This window comes from Talpa europaea (assembly GCF_964194135.1).
Source record: "Talpa europaea genome assembly, chromosome: X".
NCBI classification, from domain to species: domain Eukaryota; kingdom Metazoa; phylum Chordata; class Mammalia; order Eulipotyphla; family Talpidae; genus Talpa; species Talpa europaea.
The window spans coordinates 54,069,710-54,092,992 of NC_140081.1; the positions used below are offsets into that span (position 1 = coordinate 54,069,710).

Below are 23,283 nucleotides of genomic sequence, written 5' to 3' on the forward strand. Positions count from 1 at the left end.
GCGAGGGTCCCACATGGCGCCCAGACCTCTCCTGCCACCCGCTGCTCCCCTCAGCAGTGTACTTCGGTCCTTCTGCCCGTTCTGCTCTCCGCTCTGGCTCTGGTGAATTCTCTCACCCTCCCGCGCTTCTGACTGTACCCAGTGCTTGTATAAATAAATAAATAAATGAATAAATGAAATAAATAAATAAATCTTAAAAAAAAACCCTGTAAAAAATAATAATAATAAAGCCGTTGAAAGGCAATGATAAGGACAGAGTACTAAGAAATATCAAGAGAATAAAATAGTAACCTAAGTGAACACGGATCAGACTATCAGCATATTTTTTGACAGAAATACTACAAGCATGAAGGGACTGGAAAGAGATAGTCAACTTACTCAAAAAAAGACTTTCAGTCCAAAATCCTCTACCTAGCAAAATGAACAATCAAGATAGAAGGAAGAGTAAGGAGTCTCAGTGAAAAGTAAAATCTAGAAGAATGTATCAACATCATGACACACATGAAAGAAATCCTAAAGGGGTTACTAAAAAGCAACAGAACAGTGTATACTGAGGCAAAAAATACTTAAATTACTTTACATGGAGGAGGTCACACAATGTGACCCATTAGAAACAGCCAGAGACCAGATAGTCTAACAGGTCACACAAATATTCTATCTATACTAAGCTCAGTATCCACAAACAAAAATATCATAGATGTAACACACAAGACAACAGAAATGGAGCCTATACAAAACATAATAGGAATCCCTCAAAAAATAAGAGAAGACAAACCACAACAAAAAACAAAACATACCACAATGGCAATAAAACTATTATATCAATAATCACCTTAAATGTAAATGGCTTGAACTCACCAGTCAAAAGATGCAGAGTGGCTAAATGGATTGACATATTGTTAAAAAGATATAAAAAATGTCCCAAGACAGTACATGTGTTATCATTCCGGTTACATTAAAAAAATGAACAAATTAATGAAAATGACTACAGTTTACACCAAAAAAAGAAAATTAATAAACCACAAACTTGTTATTTACAAAAAAACTCACCAACAAAGACAGACATAGACTTAGAAATAAAGGTTGGAAGGCAGGAATACAAGCAAATGGCACTCCTGCCCCAAAGAAAAAAAAATAAGAAACAGCTCTATTTTTTTCTGATAAAATAAGGTTTCAATTAAGAAGAAAAATGGAGATAAAAGACATTATAGTATGATTAAAGCTCTATTACAACTAAAAGAAATAACACTTATATACACCAAATGATGTAACACTAAGATATATAAGACAATAACAGAAGTTAAGAAATATAATGGTAACAACACAATAATTCTATGGGACCATAATACCCCATTTACAGAAATAGCTATAAATGGGATCTAGACTAACTAGGTCTAACAGACATCTACAAAACACTTAGCCCAAAAACTGTGTACACATTGTTTTTTAAAGTGTACACAGGAAATTTTCAAGAACAGACCAAAGATTGAAATTATACCTTTTACCTTCAAAAACTACATGAAAAGAGGAAGAAATAAGACCTAAAGTTAGAAGGAAATAATAAAGAGCAGAAACAGAAAAAACAGAGATCAAAAAGACTATAGAGGGCCTCCCTGGTGGCACAAGGGGTTAAGCACAGCACTATGAAACTATCCACATCTTCTGCAGCATGAGTTCGACCCCTGATCAGGGAGCTACCCACAGGGCACAGAAGACCTCTCTTTACTCGCCCATTGCTCTCCTCAGCAGTGTATTTCAGTCAATCTGCCTCTTCTGTTCCCCACTCTGTCTCTGGTGAATCCTCTCACCCCCTGCCACCTCTGGCCTGCACCCCAGTTCTTGTATGCATAAATAAATAAATCTTTAAAAATAAAAAAAAAGACTATAGAAAAAAATCAATGAAACCAAGAGCTGGTTCTTTGAAAAGATAAAGTAGATAACTCCCTAGGTAGGTTCCTCAAAAATATAAGATAAAATAGAATCACAAATTAAATAAGAGACCTTACAGTCACTAGCACAGAAATACATATGATTATAATAGCTTACTGTTAATGACCACATGCCAATAAATTTTGATAAAGTTGAAGGGATAAATTTCTATTTTGACACAATCTACCATGATTTACCCAGGAATAAATGGATGAACTGAATAAACTATTGCAAACTTGGAAATTTAAGCAGTAATAAGAAATCTCCCTAAAAATAAAACAAAACAAAAAACAGGAACAGATGGCTTTAAAAATGAATTTGAGGGCCTCCCCGGTGGCTCAGAGGTTGAACACTGGGTTGAAAAGCTGCCCACAGCCTCCGCAGCACCGTTTCGATCCCCGGCTGCTCCCCAGCCACCTGAGGAGGGTCCTACATGGCACGCAGAACTCTCCTGCTGCCCGCTGCTCCCCTCAGCAGTGTACTTTGTCAGTCTGCCTGCTCTGCTCCCCTCTCTGGCTCTGGTGAATTCTCTCACCCTCCTGCACTTCTGACTGTACCCAGTGCTTGTATAAATAAATAAATAAATAAATGAATAAATGAATAAATAAATAAATAAATAAAATATTAAAAAAATTAATTTGATACCCAGCTTTAAAAGAATACACAACTTGCTCAAATTGTTTTTAAAAATACAAGAGGAAGGAATCCTCCCTAGTCCATTTTATGATGTGGATCCTACCTTAATACTGAAGCCAGAAAAAGACAGGACAAGAACATAAAATTATAGATCAATATCATTGATGAGCATCAATGCAAAAATTTCCAACAAAATACTAGCAAATCAAATTTAACAGTATATCAAAAGCATTATACACCATGATTTAGTGGAATTCATCCAGGTGTGCAAGGATGGCTTAATATACATAAATCAATTAATGTAATATACCATATCAACAATAGCAAAAATAAAATCATATGATAATATTAATAAAGCATTTGATGATATCCAACACCAATTTATGATTAAAAAAACTCTAAAAATTGAAGAGACATCATCAACATGGTGGCGAGGAAACGCTGCGAGTAAGTAAGACCTCCCATAAAATAAAGTTAGTAGGGAGGAAAAGCGGCAGGTCCCTGAGAGAACTGGGACACAGAAGATAAACGGGTGACTCTGGCAAACTGCCCGAAGAAGAAAGTTGCCATAAAAGAGGACTAGAAAGGAGGAAAGCTCAGAACCCTGCTACCCTCTCCCACCCTTAAGTCGGCATTCTCCGACCAACAGAAAGGAAGAAAAAAAAAAACTAAAACAACCAACAAGAACAAACTACGCATCAAGCGGGACTGTGAGTGAAAAGGAACTATTCCAGCCACCGCATCCTGTGAACTGGAACCGTGGACAACCGTGCAGGATTCTCAGCTGAGGTGAGCAAGGGCTCCAGGCGCCATTGGAGAAAAATAAAAGACTCCCAGAAGACCTACAAATAGCCCAAGGCAAGCCTGTAAGCTTGTGTGGAAAAGCAGTGCGCTTGAAAAACATAAGCGGATCAGGGTTGCCCAGATCCCCGCGCCTGCAACCTAGGCTTGTGGGGAGACGCACGGAGGCCCTCATTGAGGTGAATGTCCCTCACTGAGTAATTAGAAACCAGGCGCCCGGACATGGGAGTGGGGTGCAAAATGCAATGCGCCATTTCTGCAGACACTGAATTAGGCTATAGCCCGCATCCTGGACCTGAGGGCTTTGGGAACTGAGACCCGGGGCACGAAATTCGGGGTGTGGGATCCCCACGATGGTGGGGCGCAAGGCAGACACAGCACCCCCACACCGTTGAAGCTCTCCACGCCACTCCCACTCTGTTCCCCGGGTCCCACAGGCTTAAAAACAGTTCCTGAAGGACACTAGGAAAGATCTCTGGCACCACCTAGTGACCAGAAAAATAAATCACCAACACCCTATAGTTGGAAACCAGGGATCACAAAACACCCTCAGTCGCTGAGAGAGGGTGGGCCATGCAAACTGGGTAAGGAGGGAAGTAAGGCTTGGAGCAAAACCCTATCCTGCAACTGAGAGCTAGGCACAAGATCCAGGGTGTGGGACACGCCATAGCAGTGGGCACTGCACAGGGTGACAGCCTGTGTTTTGGATCTGATAGCCCTGGAACTGAGACCTAGAGTGCAGACTTCAGGGTGCAGGATCCATACAGCTGCGGGCACAACACCTGGTGAACACAGGGCAGACACAGCACCTGGCTTGAATAAGAGCCCCTGTATTGAGATGCTCCCCTGCGCCATCCCTCTGCTACTCAGAGAACCACTGTGAAAAAAGCACAGGTCAGCAAGTATGGGTCTCTGGCACCACCTCGTGACGAGAACTAAATCACTGACTAGCTGATTCCCTGTTGGAACTGAGTAAATACAGAGGGAGGAAATTGTAAGGGACAGAGCCCAGCAACACAGCATCAACACCCTGGTGGAGTTTTGGTCTACCAGTGCTGGTCTCAGTTTGGTAAACAGTTTCCAACACACCTAAAGGAGCACGCCAAAGATATGCCCGCCAACACCAGTGGCACAACGTCACAATGCATAGAACTAATTAGAAAGCAAACAACAGGGAGAAGAAAAAATATAAATAACCAAGCAAGCCAGCAGGAGGACATACCACAAAAGGAATCACAGTCACCAGAGATCAACCATGACATGGAAGAACTTCGCGGCCTATCAGATAGAGAATTAATAACCATCCTGATTAAAAAGCAGAAAGAAAACAAAATGATTTGAGACAAATGATCACTGAAAAGGAGAATGAAATTGAGACCTTAAGAAAGGAAAGGAAAGACACAAAGAGATAATAAGATGACTAGAAGAGATAAAGAACTCTGGGAAAAGCAATGAAAACAGAATCGATGAAATGGAAGAACGGATCAGTACTATAGAATATACAGAAATATAAAGAGCCAAAAGAGAAAAGGAGAGAGAAGTGCAAATGAAGCAGTATGAGGAGACTCTTAGACAATTATCAAACTCCATGAAGAGAGGAAATGTAAGAGTTATAGGCATTCCAGAAGGTGAGGAGAGAGACAAAGAAACTGAGAAATTATTCAAGGAAATAATTGAAGAAAACTTCCCAAGCATGATAAAGGAGATGAATATAGACATACAGGAAGCAAGAATAACTCCCAATTACCACAATGTAAAGAAAGCTACAGCAAGACACCTAATAGTGAGGCTTGCAAGAGTCCAAGACAAGGAAAAAATAATGAAACTGGCAAGGGGGAAGAAACAGACAACTTATAAGGGAAAACCATCAGGTTAACTTCTGACTTCTCTGAAGAAACATTACGGGCAGGAAGAGAATGGAGTAACATATTCAGCAAACTTCAAGACAGCAAATGCCAACCAAGAATACTTTACCCTGGAAAGCTCTCCTTCCTCTATGAAGTAAAAAACAAGGACCTTCTCAGACAAACAGAAACTCATGCTCAGGATCATGCTCAGCGAAATAAGCCAGAAAGAATAGGAAAAATACCAGATGGTCTCACTCATAACAGGAATCTGGAAAACCTAAATATGGACCAGGTAAAAGAATAACTACAAGAAATAAAAAAAATCAAAATCAACAAACAACTGTGAATCAGAGACACTCTTTGTCGGGAGGAGGGATTGGGGTCAAAATCGGAGTTGCAATTGTATGGGGAATATAAAAATTAAAAAATAAAACTCTAAAAGTTGTGTGAATAGAAGGAAACTACCTCAATATAATAAAAGCTAGCTATTACAAACAAACAGCCAATGGAATGCTCACTGGTGGAAAACTGAAATCTTTTCATGTAAGAGCTGGAACAAGACAAGGATGCACATTGCTATTTTTATTTAACTTAGTATTAGAAATTTTGGCCAGAGTTATCAGACACAGGAAATAAAAGGGAATCAAATATGAAAAGAAGAAATGAAACTATCACTATTTGCATATGATATTATATTATACATAAAGGATCCCAAAGACTCATTCAAAAGATGACTAGAAACAATAAATGAATACAACAAAGTGGCAGGCTATGAAATCAACATAAAAATCCATAGATTTTCTATATACAAGCAATGGAGAAGTAAGAAATTAGAAAAAATGACTCAAATTATCATTGCTTCTAAAAGAATTTAATACCTTGGGATCAACCAAATATAGGAAGTAGCAGACCTGTAAAATGAGAACTACAAAATGTTCTTAAAGGACTTGATCAAATAAGGAGATGTAAGGATACCCTGTGCTTACAGATGGGGACAATCGATATAATCAAAATGACTATCTTGCCTAAAATAATGTACAATTTGAAGATAATTCCCATAAAAATCTCAGCAGTATTTTTCAAAGAAACTGAACAACAAATATTGAAATTTATATGGAACCACAAGAGACCTGGAATAGCAAAAGGAACTGTAAGAGAAAAGGGAATTAAATGGAGGTATCACATTACCTAACTTTTAACTTTATTATAAAGCCACAGTACTGAAAACAATATGGCATTTGCACAAAAATAGATACATGAAACAATGAAACAGAATCAAAAATCCAGAAATACATCCACCCATATACCAGCACCTAATATAAGATAAAACTCCAAGACCATAAAATGGATAAATGAGCTTCTTTAATAAACGTTCCTGGGAAAATTGGAAAACCACACATAAAAGAATGAAGTTGTATTACTAACACAATGCACAAAAATAAAATCCGAATTGGTTAAAGATTTAGATATAAGACCTAAAACAATAAAATACATGAAAAGAACCACTGGCAAATACATTACATGAGATCTACAGTAAAGATATTTTTGAAGACTCAATGCCCATGGGAAGAGAATTAAAAAGAAAATTAAACAAAATGAGGGGAATTTGGGAAAATAATATGATGTGAAACAAGTCAGAACTGTAAAAAAATATATTGGACATTCATATAACAGATAACCTGACAACATAAAACACCTTCAAAAACTACTGGACATTGACAAATACCCTGGAGGCTTCAGGTTAAGGAAAGAGACAAGAGGGCACATGGGAGGGTCATGGCAAAAAATAAAGAAAAAAAAACTTTGGTTAAATAATCTATAACATACATCACACCAAAGTACAATGCAGGTGCCATGCTAAGGCTTAAGAAAAATGGAAAATATCTATGAACTGATATGTATTTCCATCTATATTAAGTGAAACAGCAAAGTGCAAGTTAACTCATAGTATATGCTACCTTTTGTGTGAGAAACAAGGAAAACAAGGAAGTATATATTATATATCATATACACATCTTTATATATTATATATAAAGATATATACAAATCTTTATCCTTCCATAAATTACAGAAATGATGAACCAGCAAACAATGATCTTTTTTTACCTTGAAGTGGTGTGGGGAAATGGGTTAGACAGTGCTCTGTATATATGTTTCCATATAGTTTTGGCTTTTGGAAATATGTTGAGGGCCAACACATTAAAAAAAAATTAATACATTAGGTGATGGTAGTCAAAAGGACAAAATTCCATTTATAAAATAAAGGAGCAGGGAGATATACTATACAGCATAGTGACTATAGCTAACAATATTGTATATGTTAAAATTGCTTAAACAGTAGATCTTAAAAATTTCTCATCAGAAGGAAAAACATTTGTGTATTTTATGGTTTCAGGGCATCTCTAGTTCTTTAATCCATTTTGATTTGGTTTACATGACATGCACCTCAAAGATATCTTTACAGACACATCACCCAAAGCAGTGATAGTGAAGGCAAAGATAAACAGTTGGGACTACATCAAATTAAAGAGCTTCTGCACAGGAAAAGAGACAATAACAAAAACAAAGAGAAACCCCACCGACTGAGAGAAAATTTTTGCATACAACACTAATGATAAAGGACTGATCACAAAAATCTACCAAGAGCTGATGAGACTCAACAACAACAAAGAAAATAATCCAGTGAAAAAATGGGCAGAAGAGCTAAAAAGAAACTTCTCTGAAGAGGAAATGCAAATGGCCAACAGGCATATGAAAAAAATGTACAACATCACTTGTCATCAGGGAAATGCAAATCAAAACTACCATGAGATACCATCTTACACCAGTGAGAATGGCACATATTTAAAAAACTACCAACAACAAATGTTGGTGAGGTTGTGGAGAGAAAGGAACTCTCCTGTATTGCTGGTGGGAGTGCAAACTGGTCCAACCAATATGGGGAGCTGTGTGGAGATTTCTTGACCTACTAAACATAGAGCTTCCATATGATCCAGCAATTCCACTCCTAATGACACAGAAACATTAATTCCAAAGGACACTTGCATCCCTAAGTAGTGCTTATAAGAGCTACTTATAATAGCTAAGCTATGGAAACAACCCAAATGCCCCAAAATAGATGACTTGATCAAGAAGATGTGGTACATGTTCACAATAGAATATTACTCAACAATCAAACAAGATAAACACAAGAAGTTTGCAGCAACATGGATGGAGCTAGAAGGGATCATGCTCAGCAAAATAAGTTAGAAAGAAAAAGAAAAATACCGGATGGTCTCACTCATAGCAGGAATTTAGAAAACCTAAATAAGGGACCAGGAAAAAGACTAATCAATACACAGTGAAAATCAAAATCAACAAGCAACTATAAACCAGAGACACACTACTGGGCGAGGGGGTGGCGGGGAGAGGAAGGACAAGGGTCAAAATAAGGGGGGGGGTGCAATTGTATGGGGAATATAGCCAAAATGAAAATGCATACATTGTGCAAAAGTGAAAAATGATGTAAGAATTATATAAAATGAAATATTAAAATGGGATATGAACTAAAATTATTATTTAATACACAAAATGAATTCAGTGCTACTACTGAAATAAAATTTCTTCTTCTGAAAAAAAAAGAAGGAAAAAAATTGTAACTACATGTGGTTATGGAATTTAAACTTATTCTGGTTATCACTTTGTAATATATACATTTATAAAATCTCTATGTCTATACCTTAAAAAAATATAGTGCTATATTATTTATATCTCACTTTTGTAAGTCAAATTAAATGAAAAGGAATGGTAAGAAATAGCTAAAATAAAAACTTAATTGAAATACATAATCCAGGGCTTCCCTGGTGGTGCAAGGAGTTGGGACATGGCCTATGAAGCTATCCGCAGCCACTGCAGCATTAGTTCGACCCCTGGCCGGGGAGCTACCCATATGGCGCAGCAGACCTCTCCTAACTCCCCCGCTGCTCCCCTCAGCTGTGTATTTCAGTCAATCTGCCTCTTCTGTTCCCCACTCTGTCTCTGGTGAATCCTCTCACCCCCGCACTTCTGGCCTGTGCCCCAGTTCTTGTATGCATAAATAAATAACTCTTAAAAAAAGAAATAATCCAAGTGAACTTAAAAAAAATAAAATAAAAACATAACCACACCGAAGAGAATCAGCAAAACATCACTGCTTGATTGAGGGAATTGCACATCATGGAGAGTTTCTGGTCCTGAACGTACATTAATCAAATGGATGAAATTTGAGTTATTTTGTTGGGAGAAGAGTGGTGCATGCATTTAATGTAGATATAGTCATTACTGGATAGCCAAAAGTAGAACAGCAGACACGATTTGCACTAGTAAATCAATTTGCCTTTCTTGTGGATATATCCATTTTGATGACATTGATCACCTTCTTCCCATTTCTATTCTACTGTTTACAGGGAGTTGACTCTACACACAAATAAACATGAGAGAGGAAGTGAAGTTTGGGTCTGTTACTGACATCTTGCCTGATAATGAGCCAGCATTCAAAACAGATCTGGAACATGGAGAAAAATGTCCCCTTGGAGTTGTGTAAGACTAGAATCCAGATGATAAATCTCATTTCTGTTATTAAATATTAGCACTTGCAACGGATTTGATACAAAGCATGGCTAAAGACATTTATTAAATTCAATACCCCTTGTATAAGGTTATGTTATGTTAAATTATTTTAGAACTTTCCTATCTCTTGTAAAACTGGCATGCTTCTTGTCACATAGTTATTGTGTAGCCTATTGATTTTGTCTTCTTGCCTTTCATGTCAGGAAGCTGGAAGCTAAATTTACATTCAATTAAATTATACTATACATGTTAGTTCTGGTTATCGGCATGATTTTCTTCAAAATTTTATTGTTTTGTTTTTGTCTTAATTTTAACAGCATTACATCATGTGTATTTGTTATTATAAACAACCTTTAATCTCTTAGAAGGAGAATAAAATCTGTAATGGTGTCTGGCACAGAAACATAATACACATCTATTAAATAAAAAACTCATCTATTTCAATATCCAGTCATGGTAAGCCTAGACTATTTCAAGGCCCCCAGTGACCAAAAAAAGGCTTTTTTTTAACTGGGTGGCTAACACTTAAAAGACAAATGTACAGTGAGGTAATACTTTATTGGGAATAAGTTGCTTGATGTATTATAATGCACAAATGGTGATCAAATATTTTAGTAACAGATTGGGTGAATAGGAGGCATGAAAGAAGCAAAATCAATTATATTTCTATGGTTTGCTTTGGTTTAACTTTGCCTGTTCCTTTGTTTTGCTTCTTTATGAAGGAGATATATTACAAAGAGGTAGCCGATAGGAAAGCGATTTTTGCAGTTTCCAAAGTTACCCTAGGGTCTATTCTGTTTACCTTTAAGAAATTAAGGAAAATAAAGAGGTACACTGAGATTTGACTGTTATTACATTTCTAAACCTCATGTGAAATCAAGTTTCTGTGAGTAGGCATTGCTGCTATAAACTAACATGGTCTACAAATGTATGATTTATTGTTGGTATATTCTTTTATTTTTTTATTTGATTTCAACGTTAAACTATTTTTCCCAATACACAGAGACTAATATTTTAATTTTTGCTTACTGAAGAAAATGTTGTGATCTTAACTAACTTGCAGACAAATGCATTGTCTTCATAAGTTCTAAAAATGTTAAGTTTTCATCTTCATTTTCTTGAATTTCTTTTTCTTATAAGAACATTAGAAGAGGGCCTCCCTGGTGGAGCAGGGGTTAAAGACAGCTCTATCAAACTATAGCCAGCCACTACAGCACTAGTTTGATCTCCAGCCTGCCAGGGAGCTGACCCACATGGCGCAGCAGACCTCTCCTGTCTCGCCCGCTGCTCCCCTCTCAGCAGTGTATTTCAGTCAGTCTGCCTGTTCTGTTCCCCACTCTGTCTCTGGTGAATCCTCTCACCCCCCGCATCTCTGGTCTGTACCCCAGTTCTTGTATGCATAAATAAATACATCTTTTAAAAAAAGAACATTAGAAGAGTAATCCTAAAGTGGGAAAAATATTACAGTTCAGGAAATATCAAGATGTACTCATAAACAAGTAATATCTTGAGACACTTTTTTTTAACAACTGGCTCCTGAACAATGTATAGCAACTTTCAAAGAAATCTGCAATTAGCTTGTACATGTTTAATGAAAGCAGACACAAAGTTTCTTATCTATAAATAATCAAGCAAGGTCAATATAAAATATTAGGAAAGTTGCAGCCTTTTTATTTAGTACCCATTGAATGCCAGTTATTTAACATGATATCTTGATAAATGATGGTAATAGAGTTTTAACAAGAAAAATAAATATAATTTCTATGTCATCTTTGGCATGTAGTAAATTCAAAAGAATGGCCATTTCTTTAGCAGCAATAAGGGGGGAGCAATAAAAAATGCACTACTGGAATTGGTCTTACATGAAAAATGTAGTACAATGAAAACCTTGTCAAAAGGAACAGTGTTTTAAAAAAATATAAAATAAATGATGTCTAAACTCCATAATATAGTCAGAAAAATACAATTATTTGAACATTGAGCTTTTCTTTCAACTGTAGCTTTTAAGTACATTTGAATTAAATTTACATACAACTTCAATTTAATACCATTTATATCTTGAGAAATGCAATATCATATTCTGTATATCAGAAAATAAGTCTAGGAATCCCAAAGTGATAGAAAGTATTGGCAAGATATTTTGTTTTGTGATTATAGCAAACTGTGCTCTCTTTACATAAACATATGTAATTCACAACTGACACTGTTTCCTATTTTTGTTAATCAAACAGAAAATCTAAATTTTCCTTTTCTTTTTGTACTACAGAATTTTCTGGAAGATAACGTCTCATTTCCAAACCCTGCTGGCATTTGAACACTTAGTTGAGGTTTCATGTATAACTTTTAAAATGGCTAGTATGCATTTGTGATGTTAAAAATAATTTTACCATTCTAACCAACACAATATTTTTGCTGTAAGTGGTATAACTTTCAGAGAGTGTGAACTTGGAAAGAAAATTCAAATTTGATCTGAGTGCTATTAGTTGATAGGAAAGAAAAAAGCAAATAAATCTAATTGGTCACGTTATAACAATTTATTAAGAACCTAATGCACTTAGTACGTTCTCTAGGACTGTTACCCATAAAATTAGATGTTTAATACTTTTTTGTGAGTAAATTAGTTCATGTAATTAGACAATTAGAATGAAACAATTGTCTGAAGTCATCTTGTGTCCCAGGTTTAGAAATGTGAATGCTGAACAAATTCAAATTTGGCAATCACATATATTTACTTCTAAGAATTTAGCTACCTTGCTGGTCAATAAGCTAACATAATTTGTGGAATATAATGTAAGTAAGCAAGCTTGAATTTTTGTATTCCAAAAAGTATTTTTTTTGGCTTTTCTTCATATTTCAAATAAACTTATGCCTGTAATTCAGGATTTATTATACCTTAAGTGTTGGAAAACGAATTTTAGGTGATCAAGCATTATCATTTTATTCAAATTATATGATGGACTTCAATATATTGTAAGACTAAACCAAGGAATAGTGCAACCACAAGTACAATGTATTTGTGAATAATCACTATCAACGCCACTACAGTATTGCCTAAGAAGGGTGACAGCACACTACGGAATTTTTACATGAATTTTAGCAGTAATTCATCTTGTGATACATACCCCAAATGCCTGAATAAGCTATGAAATGTAAGAATTGTTCTAAACGAGTTTAATTGCAGTTAACCAATCTACAGTTAATATGGCTTGTATTCTTATTGAGAAATAACATTGAGTAATTAGGGCCTTTGCATCCTGAAACATAGACAAAGGACCTGGAGACTTAAACTCTGCTGATAGTTTGCATTCAGTCATTCTGTGCTATGAGAAACAAGAATGTAGATAAATATGGGCTTAACAACATATACAGAAATGACCACAAATCACTGCTGCCCTCGATACCATTCTGTCATTGAAGTTCATTGTATTTAAAAACTTGATGTTTTTAAGCGAAAATGTAGACTGAGAAGTAGAAAAGACAAAGCTGTGTAAAAAAGAAGCAATTTATTGTATTTATTGGATAACCTGATTCTGGAGCATACTAATTAAGTTCCTTGCCCTAAAATATCTTCCCTGGCAATAACTAAATTAAAAATTATTCTCATCTGGCTAAATTACTTGAAACTCAAGCAACTAGAAACTCATTTGATTAATGGACTTATTCTTTGAACAATAATGTCAATTATCTATTAGCCCTTGACAGAAAATGTGAATTAATTTAATGAGATATCTCCCCTCTCAACTTTTTATCTGAAATAGCTGCTCTGTGAGAATGGAAGGTCTAATGTAGGGAGGAGGTTGGGAATTAGGTCCTTTTGGTACACAGAATCTTTGTGGGGTAAGCTTTTAATCATGGACCCATTGAGCGAGGTACTGAAATGAAATAGCACACTGGGGATGTAAAATGAGGAGCAAGAGAATGTAGAACATACTGAAGACATTCTTTGCCTAGTTTAAAGCTTAAGTTTAAGAGTTGACCTTAAGGCCAAAATAAGTGGTTCTTTTCCTTCTTCATATATGATGGTCCTATTACTGTCAGGTAAATACAATTAAATTAGTATGCATGTTTCTGTGGACATTTTAACATGCTGTTTCAGTGGAGACTTAGTAACACCAAGCATCTTGTTAAGTTTGTTGCCTATTATGTATATGAACTCCCTTAGGGATAACAAGAGGTGCTATCAAAATGTTTTATTTGCTATATTTATTTACCAATGGCAATTAATTATAAAAAAATTAGAGTTTAGGCATTCCTGGGTCTAACAAAATAGGCTAAAGTTCAATTTTTATGAGAGTATTGAAACCAGTTTTGTTTTCACAGAATCACCAGCATTACCTATAAATTTTCTTGAAAATGGTTTCCTGAGTATATTCATGATAATATGTGCTTTAGGACATATACTATTAGTCTATCTGGACAAACTTGGTATTTTCCCTTTGAGAAAATAAGTATAATATCTTTTCCCTCCCAGAAAATCAAAACTCCAAAATGTGCAAGATAACTGCTCATGAATTCATTAGAAACCACAATATCTTAAAGTTTTATGGAAAGGATTTGTTTTCACTAGTTAAACGTTTATGGAAGACCCATCAAAAAAAATGTCCCATTCACATATGTATTTGTTGACCTAGAGTTTTAGTCTAAATGGACATGATTAGTCCTTCTATCTGGATTCCTTCTACAAAATGAGGATACAATCTGAAGCTTTCATTTATAAAAAGGTTATGTCCTACTATTGTTAAGTTAGCCTGCTTAAATTTTCCAGCAGAAAATCTTGCACAATTACTGGGTAAATTCTCTATTACATCTGTGTCTTTTATACATTACCTATCCTCATTAAGTGATGAAGAATCATGCTGCCCATTACTTAATTTTGATCATTTTCCTTTTATGAAAGGACTGTATGAAATGACCTTTATGAGCAAACACACTGAAAAATATTTTTTAAACTATTATGTGAAGCCTGAAAGTTATTTTTTGATCATTTTTCATTTTCCAATTTCACTTACCTGAATTCTATTACTATTACTAGAAAAGCATACATGGAAATAGTTATCTCTGACTAAAAAGTTAACACCAAAATCATACTTCTGTGTTTGTTATATCAATTCTGATAAGGCAAAACAGTACAAACATGATAATGACCAGAGGGAAATAAGTTAAAACATATGACATAAATTGTTACATGCAAGTACTTCTAGTAATAAAGCAAAATGAGGAAAGAGCCAAATTGGGACATGAAAATCCACAGGATAATACCAGTCTCATTCTAAGTCCTGCTTTCCATGTGGCATTAAGTATTCTTTAATGTCTTTCAGTTATTTCATAAAGAAACCACAGAAGAAGTATACATACTTTTATACATCACACCCAAGACACAGATCTTTGTGCATGGAAAATATATCACTTACATTTTAAAGAAAATATGTATACTTTCTTTTATTAAGTACTGAAATTACAAGTCTTCTAGCCTAAACTGTATACTTTAGCGCTCAGTAATCAACTTTTTCTCTCTGAACTAAGCAAAATCAAATACACAGTAAACATACATCTACACACAAGAAATTCACTTACATTCACTAAACAAAACTGTAATGTCCTCCAGTTTACATTCATGAGTTCTTTTCGTCAGTAGTAGTAGTCATAATAGTAGTAGTAGCTACTAGTAATGGTATTTTATTGAACAACACAAAAAGATTATTTAAAACTCCATCATTTAGAGAAAATAATACATACTGTGCAGTGGTTCTGAATCATGAATTTAATAGTAAGACCAATTTGGCCAGATTATTTTCATAAATGAGTTTAAATGTGCTCAAATTTTTATGTAGCTCATTAATAATACTCCTATTTAAAATATCAATTTATCTATTTAAAATGTGATTTTATCTTTTTGAGGTATAGTTATGTAGCATTGTCTAATGTTTCCTAAAATGCATAATAGTACATCATGTGTGCTAAGTGCACAAGTTCATTGCAGTAGAATATCAACTATATCACTATAGCATTCAAAGTAGATTAATATGCTACATTTTAATTTAAAGCACATGAAAGTATCAAAACCAATAGTGTGGTTCATTATATATAGGGGACAAATGATGATTAAATCTAACTGGTTGACTTGAAAGTCAACTTAAATAACACCAAGGTAGTGCCAACACCATGTACTTTATTTCCAAAGACTTAATGATGACTTATTTAGTAGATTGTATACCAATATAAAGCCTTTGGATAGAAAATTCTTTACTTGCCATTAGATGTAAGCTTTTTATAAGTTTTATGGAAAGCTTTCTTTATAGATGAAGCCCCTAACAGATAATTAATTGATAGGTTTCTCTTCATAAATTATCTGTGATTTCATTCTTGTGAAAAAACATTGGCACCAACGATAGCAGGAGTTCACATACTAGCACAAATATCTTTTGTTCTAGCACTGAACTATATCTACATTTTAGTAACTACAGAGTCAAATGAATGGAATTCTTTTGTTATACAAAATAAGAAGGTTCTATAATGTTTGTTTTCTTTCTTTTTTTTTTTTGTTAAAAAAGCCTGTACTTTAGGCTCTGATGTTAAAAAATACTGATATTTCTTGGCATTATATCATTATATTTGCTTCTTGATTGTTGGTAATGATTCCCCAAACCATTACCCTGTGAAACCAGAACAACTGTCAAGTAACTCTGAAAAGAACTTTAGAAGCCAGTGTACCGAGAAGTTTTTAGTACCTCGTGGACAAGTATTACATACTTAAATAAAAACTGAGATACTTGCAAAGTAACACAGTATGAATATTGTGGACCTCTGTATTTTTTTTTAATCTCATTCCTCCTGAAAAAAAGGAGACTTAGAATATTCAAGTAATGTAACAGAAAACAATGTCTTTGATAAAAGATCAAGTGAAAGTCACATGTGTAATTATCTCTTCATCCAGTTTGGCTGAGGAACTCTAAATCTTACAGGCCAGTTGATGTTTGCTTTTTCATGCTCCGTCGCTGAGCTAAGCTTGAAGCAGCAACAGGCTCCAGAACTGGTTGAAATGGCTTATGAGTAAGGACAGAATATGTGGCAACCACTGCTCCCTAAAACAAGGAAAAACATCACAAGTTGAATAATAATATCTTTAAGTAAAAACAGAAAACAAAAAAAAAGTTCCATATTTTATCATAAGATATTTAACTAGAATATAAATTTACCTCCAGGAAAATAATTGAATATACTTGATCTTGACATCAATGCTCCCTTGTTCAATTAATACCAAGCTTGTTGTATATTTTTATTTCAATAACTGTGATTCTTACACATTTTTAAAACAGTAAAATATATTATTTCATCAATCTTTTATTACTCATTTGCTTTAAATATTTTTAAAATTTTATTTTATAATAAGAATTATATTTAAGATCTACAGCATATTTTGATATACACATACATAGTAAAATGATTACCATATTCAAGCTAATTAACATATCTTCTCACCTAGTTATCTTTTTGTGATTACTACAGCACCTGAAATGGGCTCTTAACAGATTTACAGTATTCAGTACAGTATTGTTAATCATAGCCATCATATATAATCACGCTATGCTTACTTAACTTACAATACCTGCAACATTTTTGGCTACTATCTCCCTATTTCTTCCTCTTTTCTGACCCTGGTAGCCACCATTATGCTCTGCTTCTATGTATTTAACTTTTTTAGATCCCACATACAAGTCATAGCATGTAATTCTTTTTCTTTTCTACTCTGGCTTATTTCACTTGGCATAATATCTTCTGGATTCATCCATGTTGCTGCAAATGGCTGGGTTTCCTTCCCTTTTAGAGCTGTATAATATAGCATTGTAGTTATAGACACCACAACTCCTTACTCCTTAAAGAGTTATCTGTGCTCCTGTGTTCATTGGTACAGTACTCACAACAGCTAAGATAAGGAAACAACTTAAGTGCCCATTGATAGAAGAATACATAAAATACTAAAATTTAAAATCTAGGTTTAATATAAAGGGAATTGCACCAATGATTATTAACTTAAAATCAATACCAATCATTTGTTTTCATATGAAACTTGAATTTAGTCCTAGCTGCAGTGTGCCTTGACAGTAAGTCAAATACAACAAAATATTTTTTATTTTAACACCAGAAAGGTGTAATTAGATATCAAGTATTTAGAAGGCACATAAAATTGTTTGTTTTACCTTAATGACATGCTCTACATCATTTCTATTGTGCTGATCATTTGGCAACTGGTCTCTGTGGGTTATCCATGAGTGTTTTAATACTTGTTCTGTAGTGTATCGCTGATGTGGATCCATATGTAGCATATGGGAAAGCAAATCCTAAATAAAAATGAAAAATATTTATATATGTGAATATAAATATGTTCATATATTTGAAACTGTTAGTAAAGATATTAGTAAAAGATATCAATTTAAATTTCTTAAAATATAAAAAAGTAGCTTTGCAATCTGTTTAATTTTAGCCATCCTTAAGAAAAGCAAAATATAGTATTTGCACAGTTAATTGAAAAAAAAAAACGTTGAAACTGACTTTTAAATATACAGAAAATTCTTGTTTAATATTTTTTTTTTAATTTTTTTTTATAGAGGCATGTTTTTATTTATTTATTTATTTATTTTTGTTTATACATGCACTGGGTACAGTCAGAAGCACGGGAGGGTGAGAGAATTCACCAGAGCCAGAGCGGGGAGCAGAGCAGGCAGAAGGACCGAAGTACACTGCTAAGGGGAGCAGCGGGCGGCAGGAGAGGTCTGCTCGCCATGTGGGACCCTCCTCCGGTGGCCAGGGAGCAGCCGGGGATCGAACCGGCGCCGCAGAGGCCGCGGGCAGCTTCGCAACCCAGCGCTCAACCACTGCGCCACCGGGGAGGCCCTCTTGTTTAATATTTTTAAATCAAAAAATACTAAATCTGTGGAACTGGACTGTAGTTAGTGATGGAGGAAGATAATGTAAAGAGCTGTCCTAGATGTGCTAAGTGGTCAGGAGGGGGAAGCTATTTATGTTTGCTGGTAAGTTGGATCACAAACCTTAATAGTAGGTCTATAAACATACAGTGTAGAAAGGAGGATCCCATGTTATTATTTCTCTCAAAAACTGAGGGTTTACAGCATAAAATAAAAAAAGCATAATATAAATCCACTAATTGCTGGAATAGCAGTGGTCAGAGTATCACACGTTTGTCAGTTTTTTTTTTTTTGTTCTCATTTTGTTAATTTATTGATTTTTTTAAAGATTCATTTATTCATTTATACAAGCACTGGGTACAGTCAGAAGCATGGGAGGGTGAGACAATTCACCAGAGTCAGAGCGGGTAGCAGAGCAGGCAGACTGATGAAGTACACTGCTGAGGGGAGCAGCGGGTGGCAGGAGTGGTCTGTGCACCATGTGGGACCCTCACCCAGTGGCCGGGGATAGAACCAGCACTGCAGAGGCTGCGGGCAGCTTCGCAACCCAGCACTCAACCACTGTGCCACCGGGGAGGCCCAATTTATTGCTTTTTAACTGAGGTAATATTGGGATATTACCACCAGGGTGCACCCACTACCAACTCAACTGTATTACACCACCATAGACCATTATGCTTCCTTCCTCTGTTCTTTCCAGTCCGCCACCCCATCCTACCTTGGTGTTTCAGTTCTTTATCATCTATAAAGGGTTAGTTTTTCAGTTTGCCTTTATCAATTATTTATTTTATATTAAATATATTAGCCACACCTTTTTGTATTTATCTGACTCTATCTTATTTATTTCACTTATCATTATCCTTTTAAGCTCCATCCATGTTGCTGCAAATGGTATGAGCTTGTCTTTTTTGATTGCTGAGTAGTATCCCATTTTATATACATAGCATATATTCTTGATTCACTCATCTGTACTGGAGCACTTAAAAACAGATTTCTCTGTGTCTAGAACCCTCCTAAACTGTGTGGAAGTGGGAAAAGGCTGTCCCCACAGCCAGAGGAGAGCTGAAAGCCCCCATAAGCCAGGCCCTGTCTGGCCACCAGTCTGAGCCAGAGGGGGATCCAGCCACTGCCGGGGCAGACCACGGGCGCAGGGACTTGCCCTGCTGACTCACCATTTTAGAGCAGGGATCTCTGCGTCTGGAACACATCTAGACTGTATGGAACTGGGAAAGGGCTGTCTCCACAACCAGAGGTGAGCTGAAGGCACCCACAAGCCAGGTACCACCTGGCAAAGAGTCGGAGCCCAGAAGGAGATCCAGTGATTTGGAGCCCAGTGGGCAATGCAGCCACTGCCAGGGCAGTCTGTGGACCTCAAAACCCACCTCTGGAATTAAACAAATACAGAAGGAGAAGATTTTCTGGGATAGTGACCATTAACATCTCCATAGTACACTGCCCTACTGGACTTCTGGCATAAAAGTATTGGACTCAATTGGACCACCAGTTTCCGACAACCCAGAAAGAGCACACCAAAGAGATGCTGCCCAATACCAGTGACACAGTGTCCTAACACATAGGTCAAATTAGAAAAAAAGCAGCAGGGAGAAGAAAAATTATAAGCAACCAACCACGTCCCTAGGAAAAAGACACACCACAAAAAGACAAACACCAGACTGCAACAACAGTGACTTAGAGGAACTTATGAGTCTTCCCAATAGAGAATTTAAAAGTCGTCATGATTAAAAAACTGAAAGAAGTCAAAAATGATCTGGGAAAAATAATCAACGATATGGGAAAAATAATCACTGACCAGAAGAATGAAATTGAGTCCCTAAAGAGGGAAGAGAAAGAAATGCAGGAGATCAAAGGTTAATGGAGGAGCTAAAGAACTCTGGGAAAAGCAGTGAAAGCAGAACAGATGAAATGGAAGAACAAGTACTCTTGAAGACAGGGAAATAAAAAGAACCAAAACAGAAAAGGAAAGAGAAGTATGAAGGAAAAAGAATGAAGAAAGACTTCAGGAACTATCTGATTCTATAAGGAAAGGAAATATAAGAGTTATAGGAATCCCAGAAGGAGAGGAGAGAGACATAGGAACAGAGAAAATATTCAAGGAAATAATTGAAGAGAACTCAAGCATGAAGGAGGAGCTGAAAATAGACATACAAGAAGCAAGGACACCAAGCTTCCAAGACGAAAGGAAAAATACAGCAAGACACTTAATAGTAAAGCTCCCAAGAATCCAAGACAAAGAAAAAATAATGAAGCTGACAAGAGGGAAGAAACAGATAACATTCAAAGGAAAACCAATCAGGTTGACATCAGACTTCTCCGAAGAAACACTATGGGCAAGGAGAGAGTGGAGGGACATAGTCAACAAACTCCAAGACAACAAATGCCAACCAAGAATACTCTATCCTGCAAAGCTTTCCTTCCTTTATGAAGAAAGAATAAGGACCTTCCCAGACAAACAGAAACTCCAGAAGTTCATCATGACTTAACCCCCACTCCAAAAAATACTACAAGGAGTCCTAAAGCCAGAACCAACAGAGGAATGAAGAAGAATGAAACAAGAGCAAAGAAAGTTTTTTTTAAAAAATAAAACCAGAGAAAAGACAAACAAAATGGCAAATACAGATGCTAACATATCAATATTAACTATAAATGTAAACGGACTAAACTCTTCAATAAAAAGACAGAGTGGCAGGCTGGATTCTCTTCAATAAAAAGACACAGAGTGGCAGGCTGGATTAAGAAACAAAACCTAATCTTTGCTGTCTCAAGGAAACACATTTAACTACAAAAGATAAAAATAGACTGAAAGTAAAAGGATGGAACACAATCCTACAAGCAAATGGACCAAAAAAAGAGGCAGGAACTGCTATACATATATCAGAAAAAAAACAGATTTCAAACTCAAAAAGGTAAAAAGAGACCCAGACAGTCACTACGTCATGAGCAAGGGACAATACTTTAAGAATAAATAACACTCATTAACATATACTCACCCAATGAAGGAGCACCAAAATATATCAGACAATTATTATCATCTCTGAAAACAGACATCAGAGAAAATACATATGTAGTAGGAGACTTCAACACACCATTATCAACAATGGATAGATCAACAAGACAAAAAAAAAAGGACATTAAAACTCTAAATAAGGATCTAGACCTCATGGGCTTAACTGACATCTATAGAACACTAAACCCCAAAAATCTGAGTACACATTTTTCTCAAGTGCACATGGATAATTCTCCAGGATTGATCACATACTGGGACATAAGACAAACATCACCAGATACACCAAGATTGAAATCATACCAAACACCTTCTCTGACCATGAAGGTGTCAAACTAGAAATAAACCATAAAAAGAAGGCCAGGAACCCTCCTACCTTATGGAGATTGAAACCCATACTATTGGAAGACCACTGGACTAATGAGGAGATCAAAGAAGAAATTAAAAAATTCTTTGAGTTGAATGACAAGGAGTACTCCAATAGAGATTTCCAATTTCCTAAATGTATGGGACACAAAGAAATGGAAAGACATCTTTTGCTCATGGATTGGAAGAATTAACATTATCAAAATGGCCATCCTACCAAAAGCAATTTACAGATTCAAGGATATTCCAATTATAATTTAAATGACATTCTTCAAAGAAATAGAACAAATATTGATGAAATTCATATGGAGCCACCAAAAAGCCTGAATAGCCAAAGCTATTCTGAAAAAAAGCTGTCCTGAAAAAAAAAAAAAAGTGAATGGATGTATCACAATCCCAGACTTCAAGCTATACTACAAAGCCATAATAATCAAAACTGCATGGTATTGGAACAAGAACAGACACATGGACCAATGGATCCAAATAGAAAATCCAGAAATAAACCCACAGATTTACGGTCAACTAATTTTTGACAAAGGAGCAAAGAATATGCTGTGGAGCAAAGAAAGTTTGTTCAATAAATGTTGCTGGGAAAGCTGGGTTGCTACAAGCAAAAGAAGGAAGCTTGACTACCACCTCACACCATGCACAAAAATCAACTCAAAATGGATTAAAGAAGTAGACATAAGACCTGAAACCATAAAATATATGGAAGGACATGTAGGTGAAACATTACATGACATACACCTCATTAACATATTTAAAGACATATCACCCAAAGCAGTGATAGGGAAGGCAAAGATAAACAGCTGGGACTACATCAAATTAAAGAGCTTCTGTACAGCAAAAGAGACAGTAACCAAAATCAAAGAGACAGCCCACCAGTTGGGAGAAAACTTTTGCGCACAACACTAATGATAAAGGACTGATCACAAAAATCTACAAAGAGATGACGAGACTCAACAAATACAAAGAAAATTATCCAGTCCAAAAATGGGCAGAAGAGCTAAAAAGAAACTTTTCCAAATAGGAAATGCAAATGGCCAACAGGCATATGAAAAAATGTTCAACATAACTTGTAATCGGAGAAATACAAATCAAAACTACAATGAGACACCATCTCACACCAGTGAGAATGGCATGTATTAAAAAAACTAGCAACAACAAATGT

At 35.7% G+C, this 23,283-nt stretch overlaps 1 protein-coding gene across 1 annotated transcript in view; it reads right to left on the reverse strand.

Annotated features, from left to right (window-relative positions):
* Positions 1 to 16,756: 16,756 nt before the first annotated feature.
* Positions 16,757 to 23,283, reverse strand: part of RPS6KA6 (ribosomal protein S6 kinase A6) — a gene marked incomplete at its 3' end in the record, with an annotated part of 242,802 nt that continues 236,275 nt past the window's right edge. The window contains exons 21-22 of the mRNA XM_084259149.1: positions 17,999 to 18,139; positions 16,757 to 16,882 (exon numbers count right to left, since the gene is read on the reverse strand). Of these exons, the coding sequence (XP_084115275.1) occupies positions 16,757 to 16,882; positions 17,999 to 18,139 (267 nt within the window). The remainder of the gene's footprint in view (positions 16,883 to 17,998; positions 18,140 to 23,283) is intronic.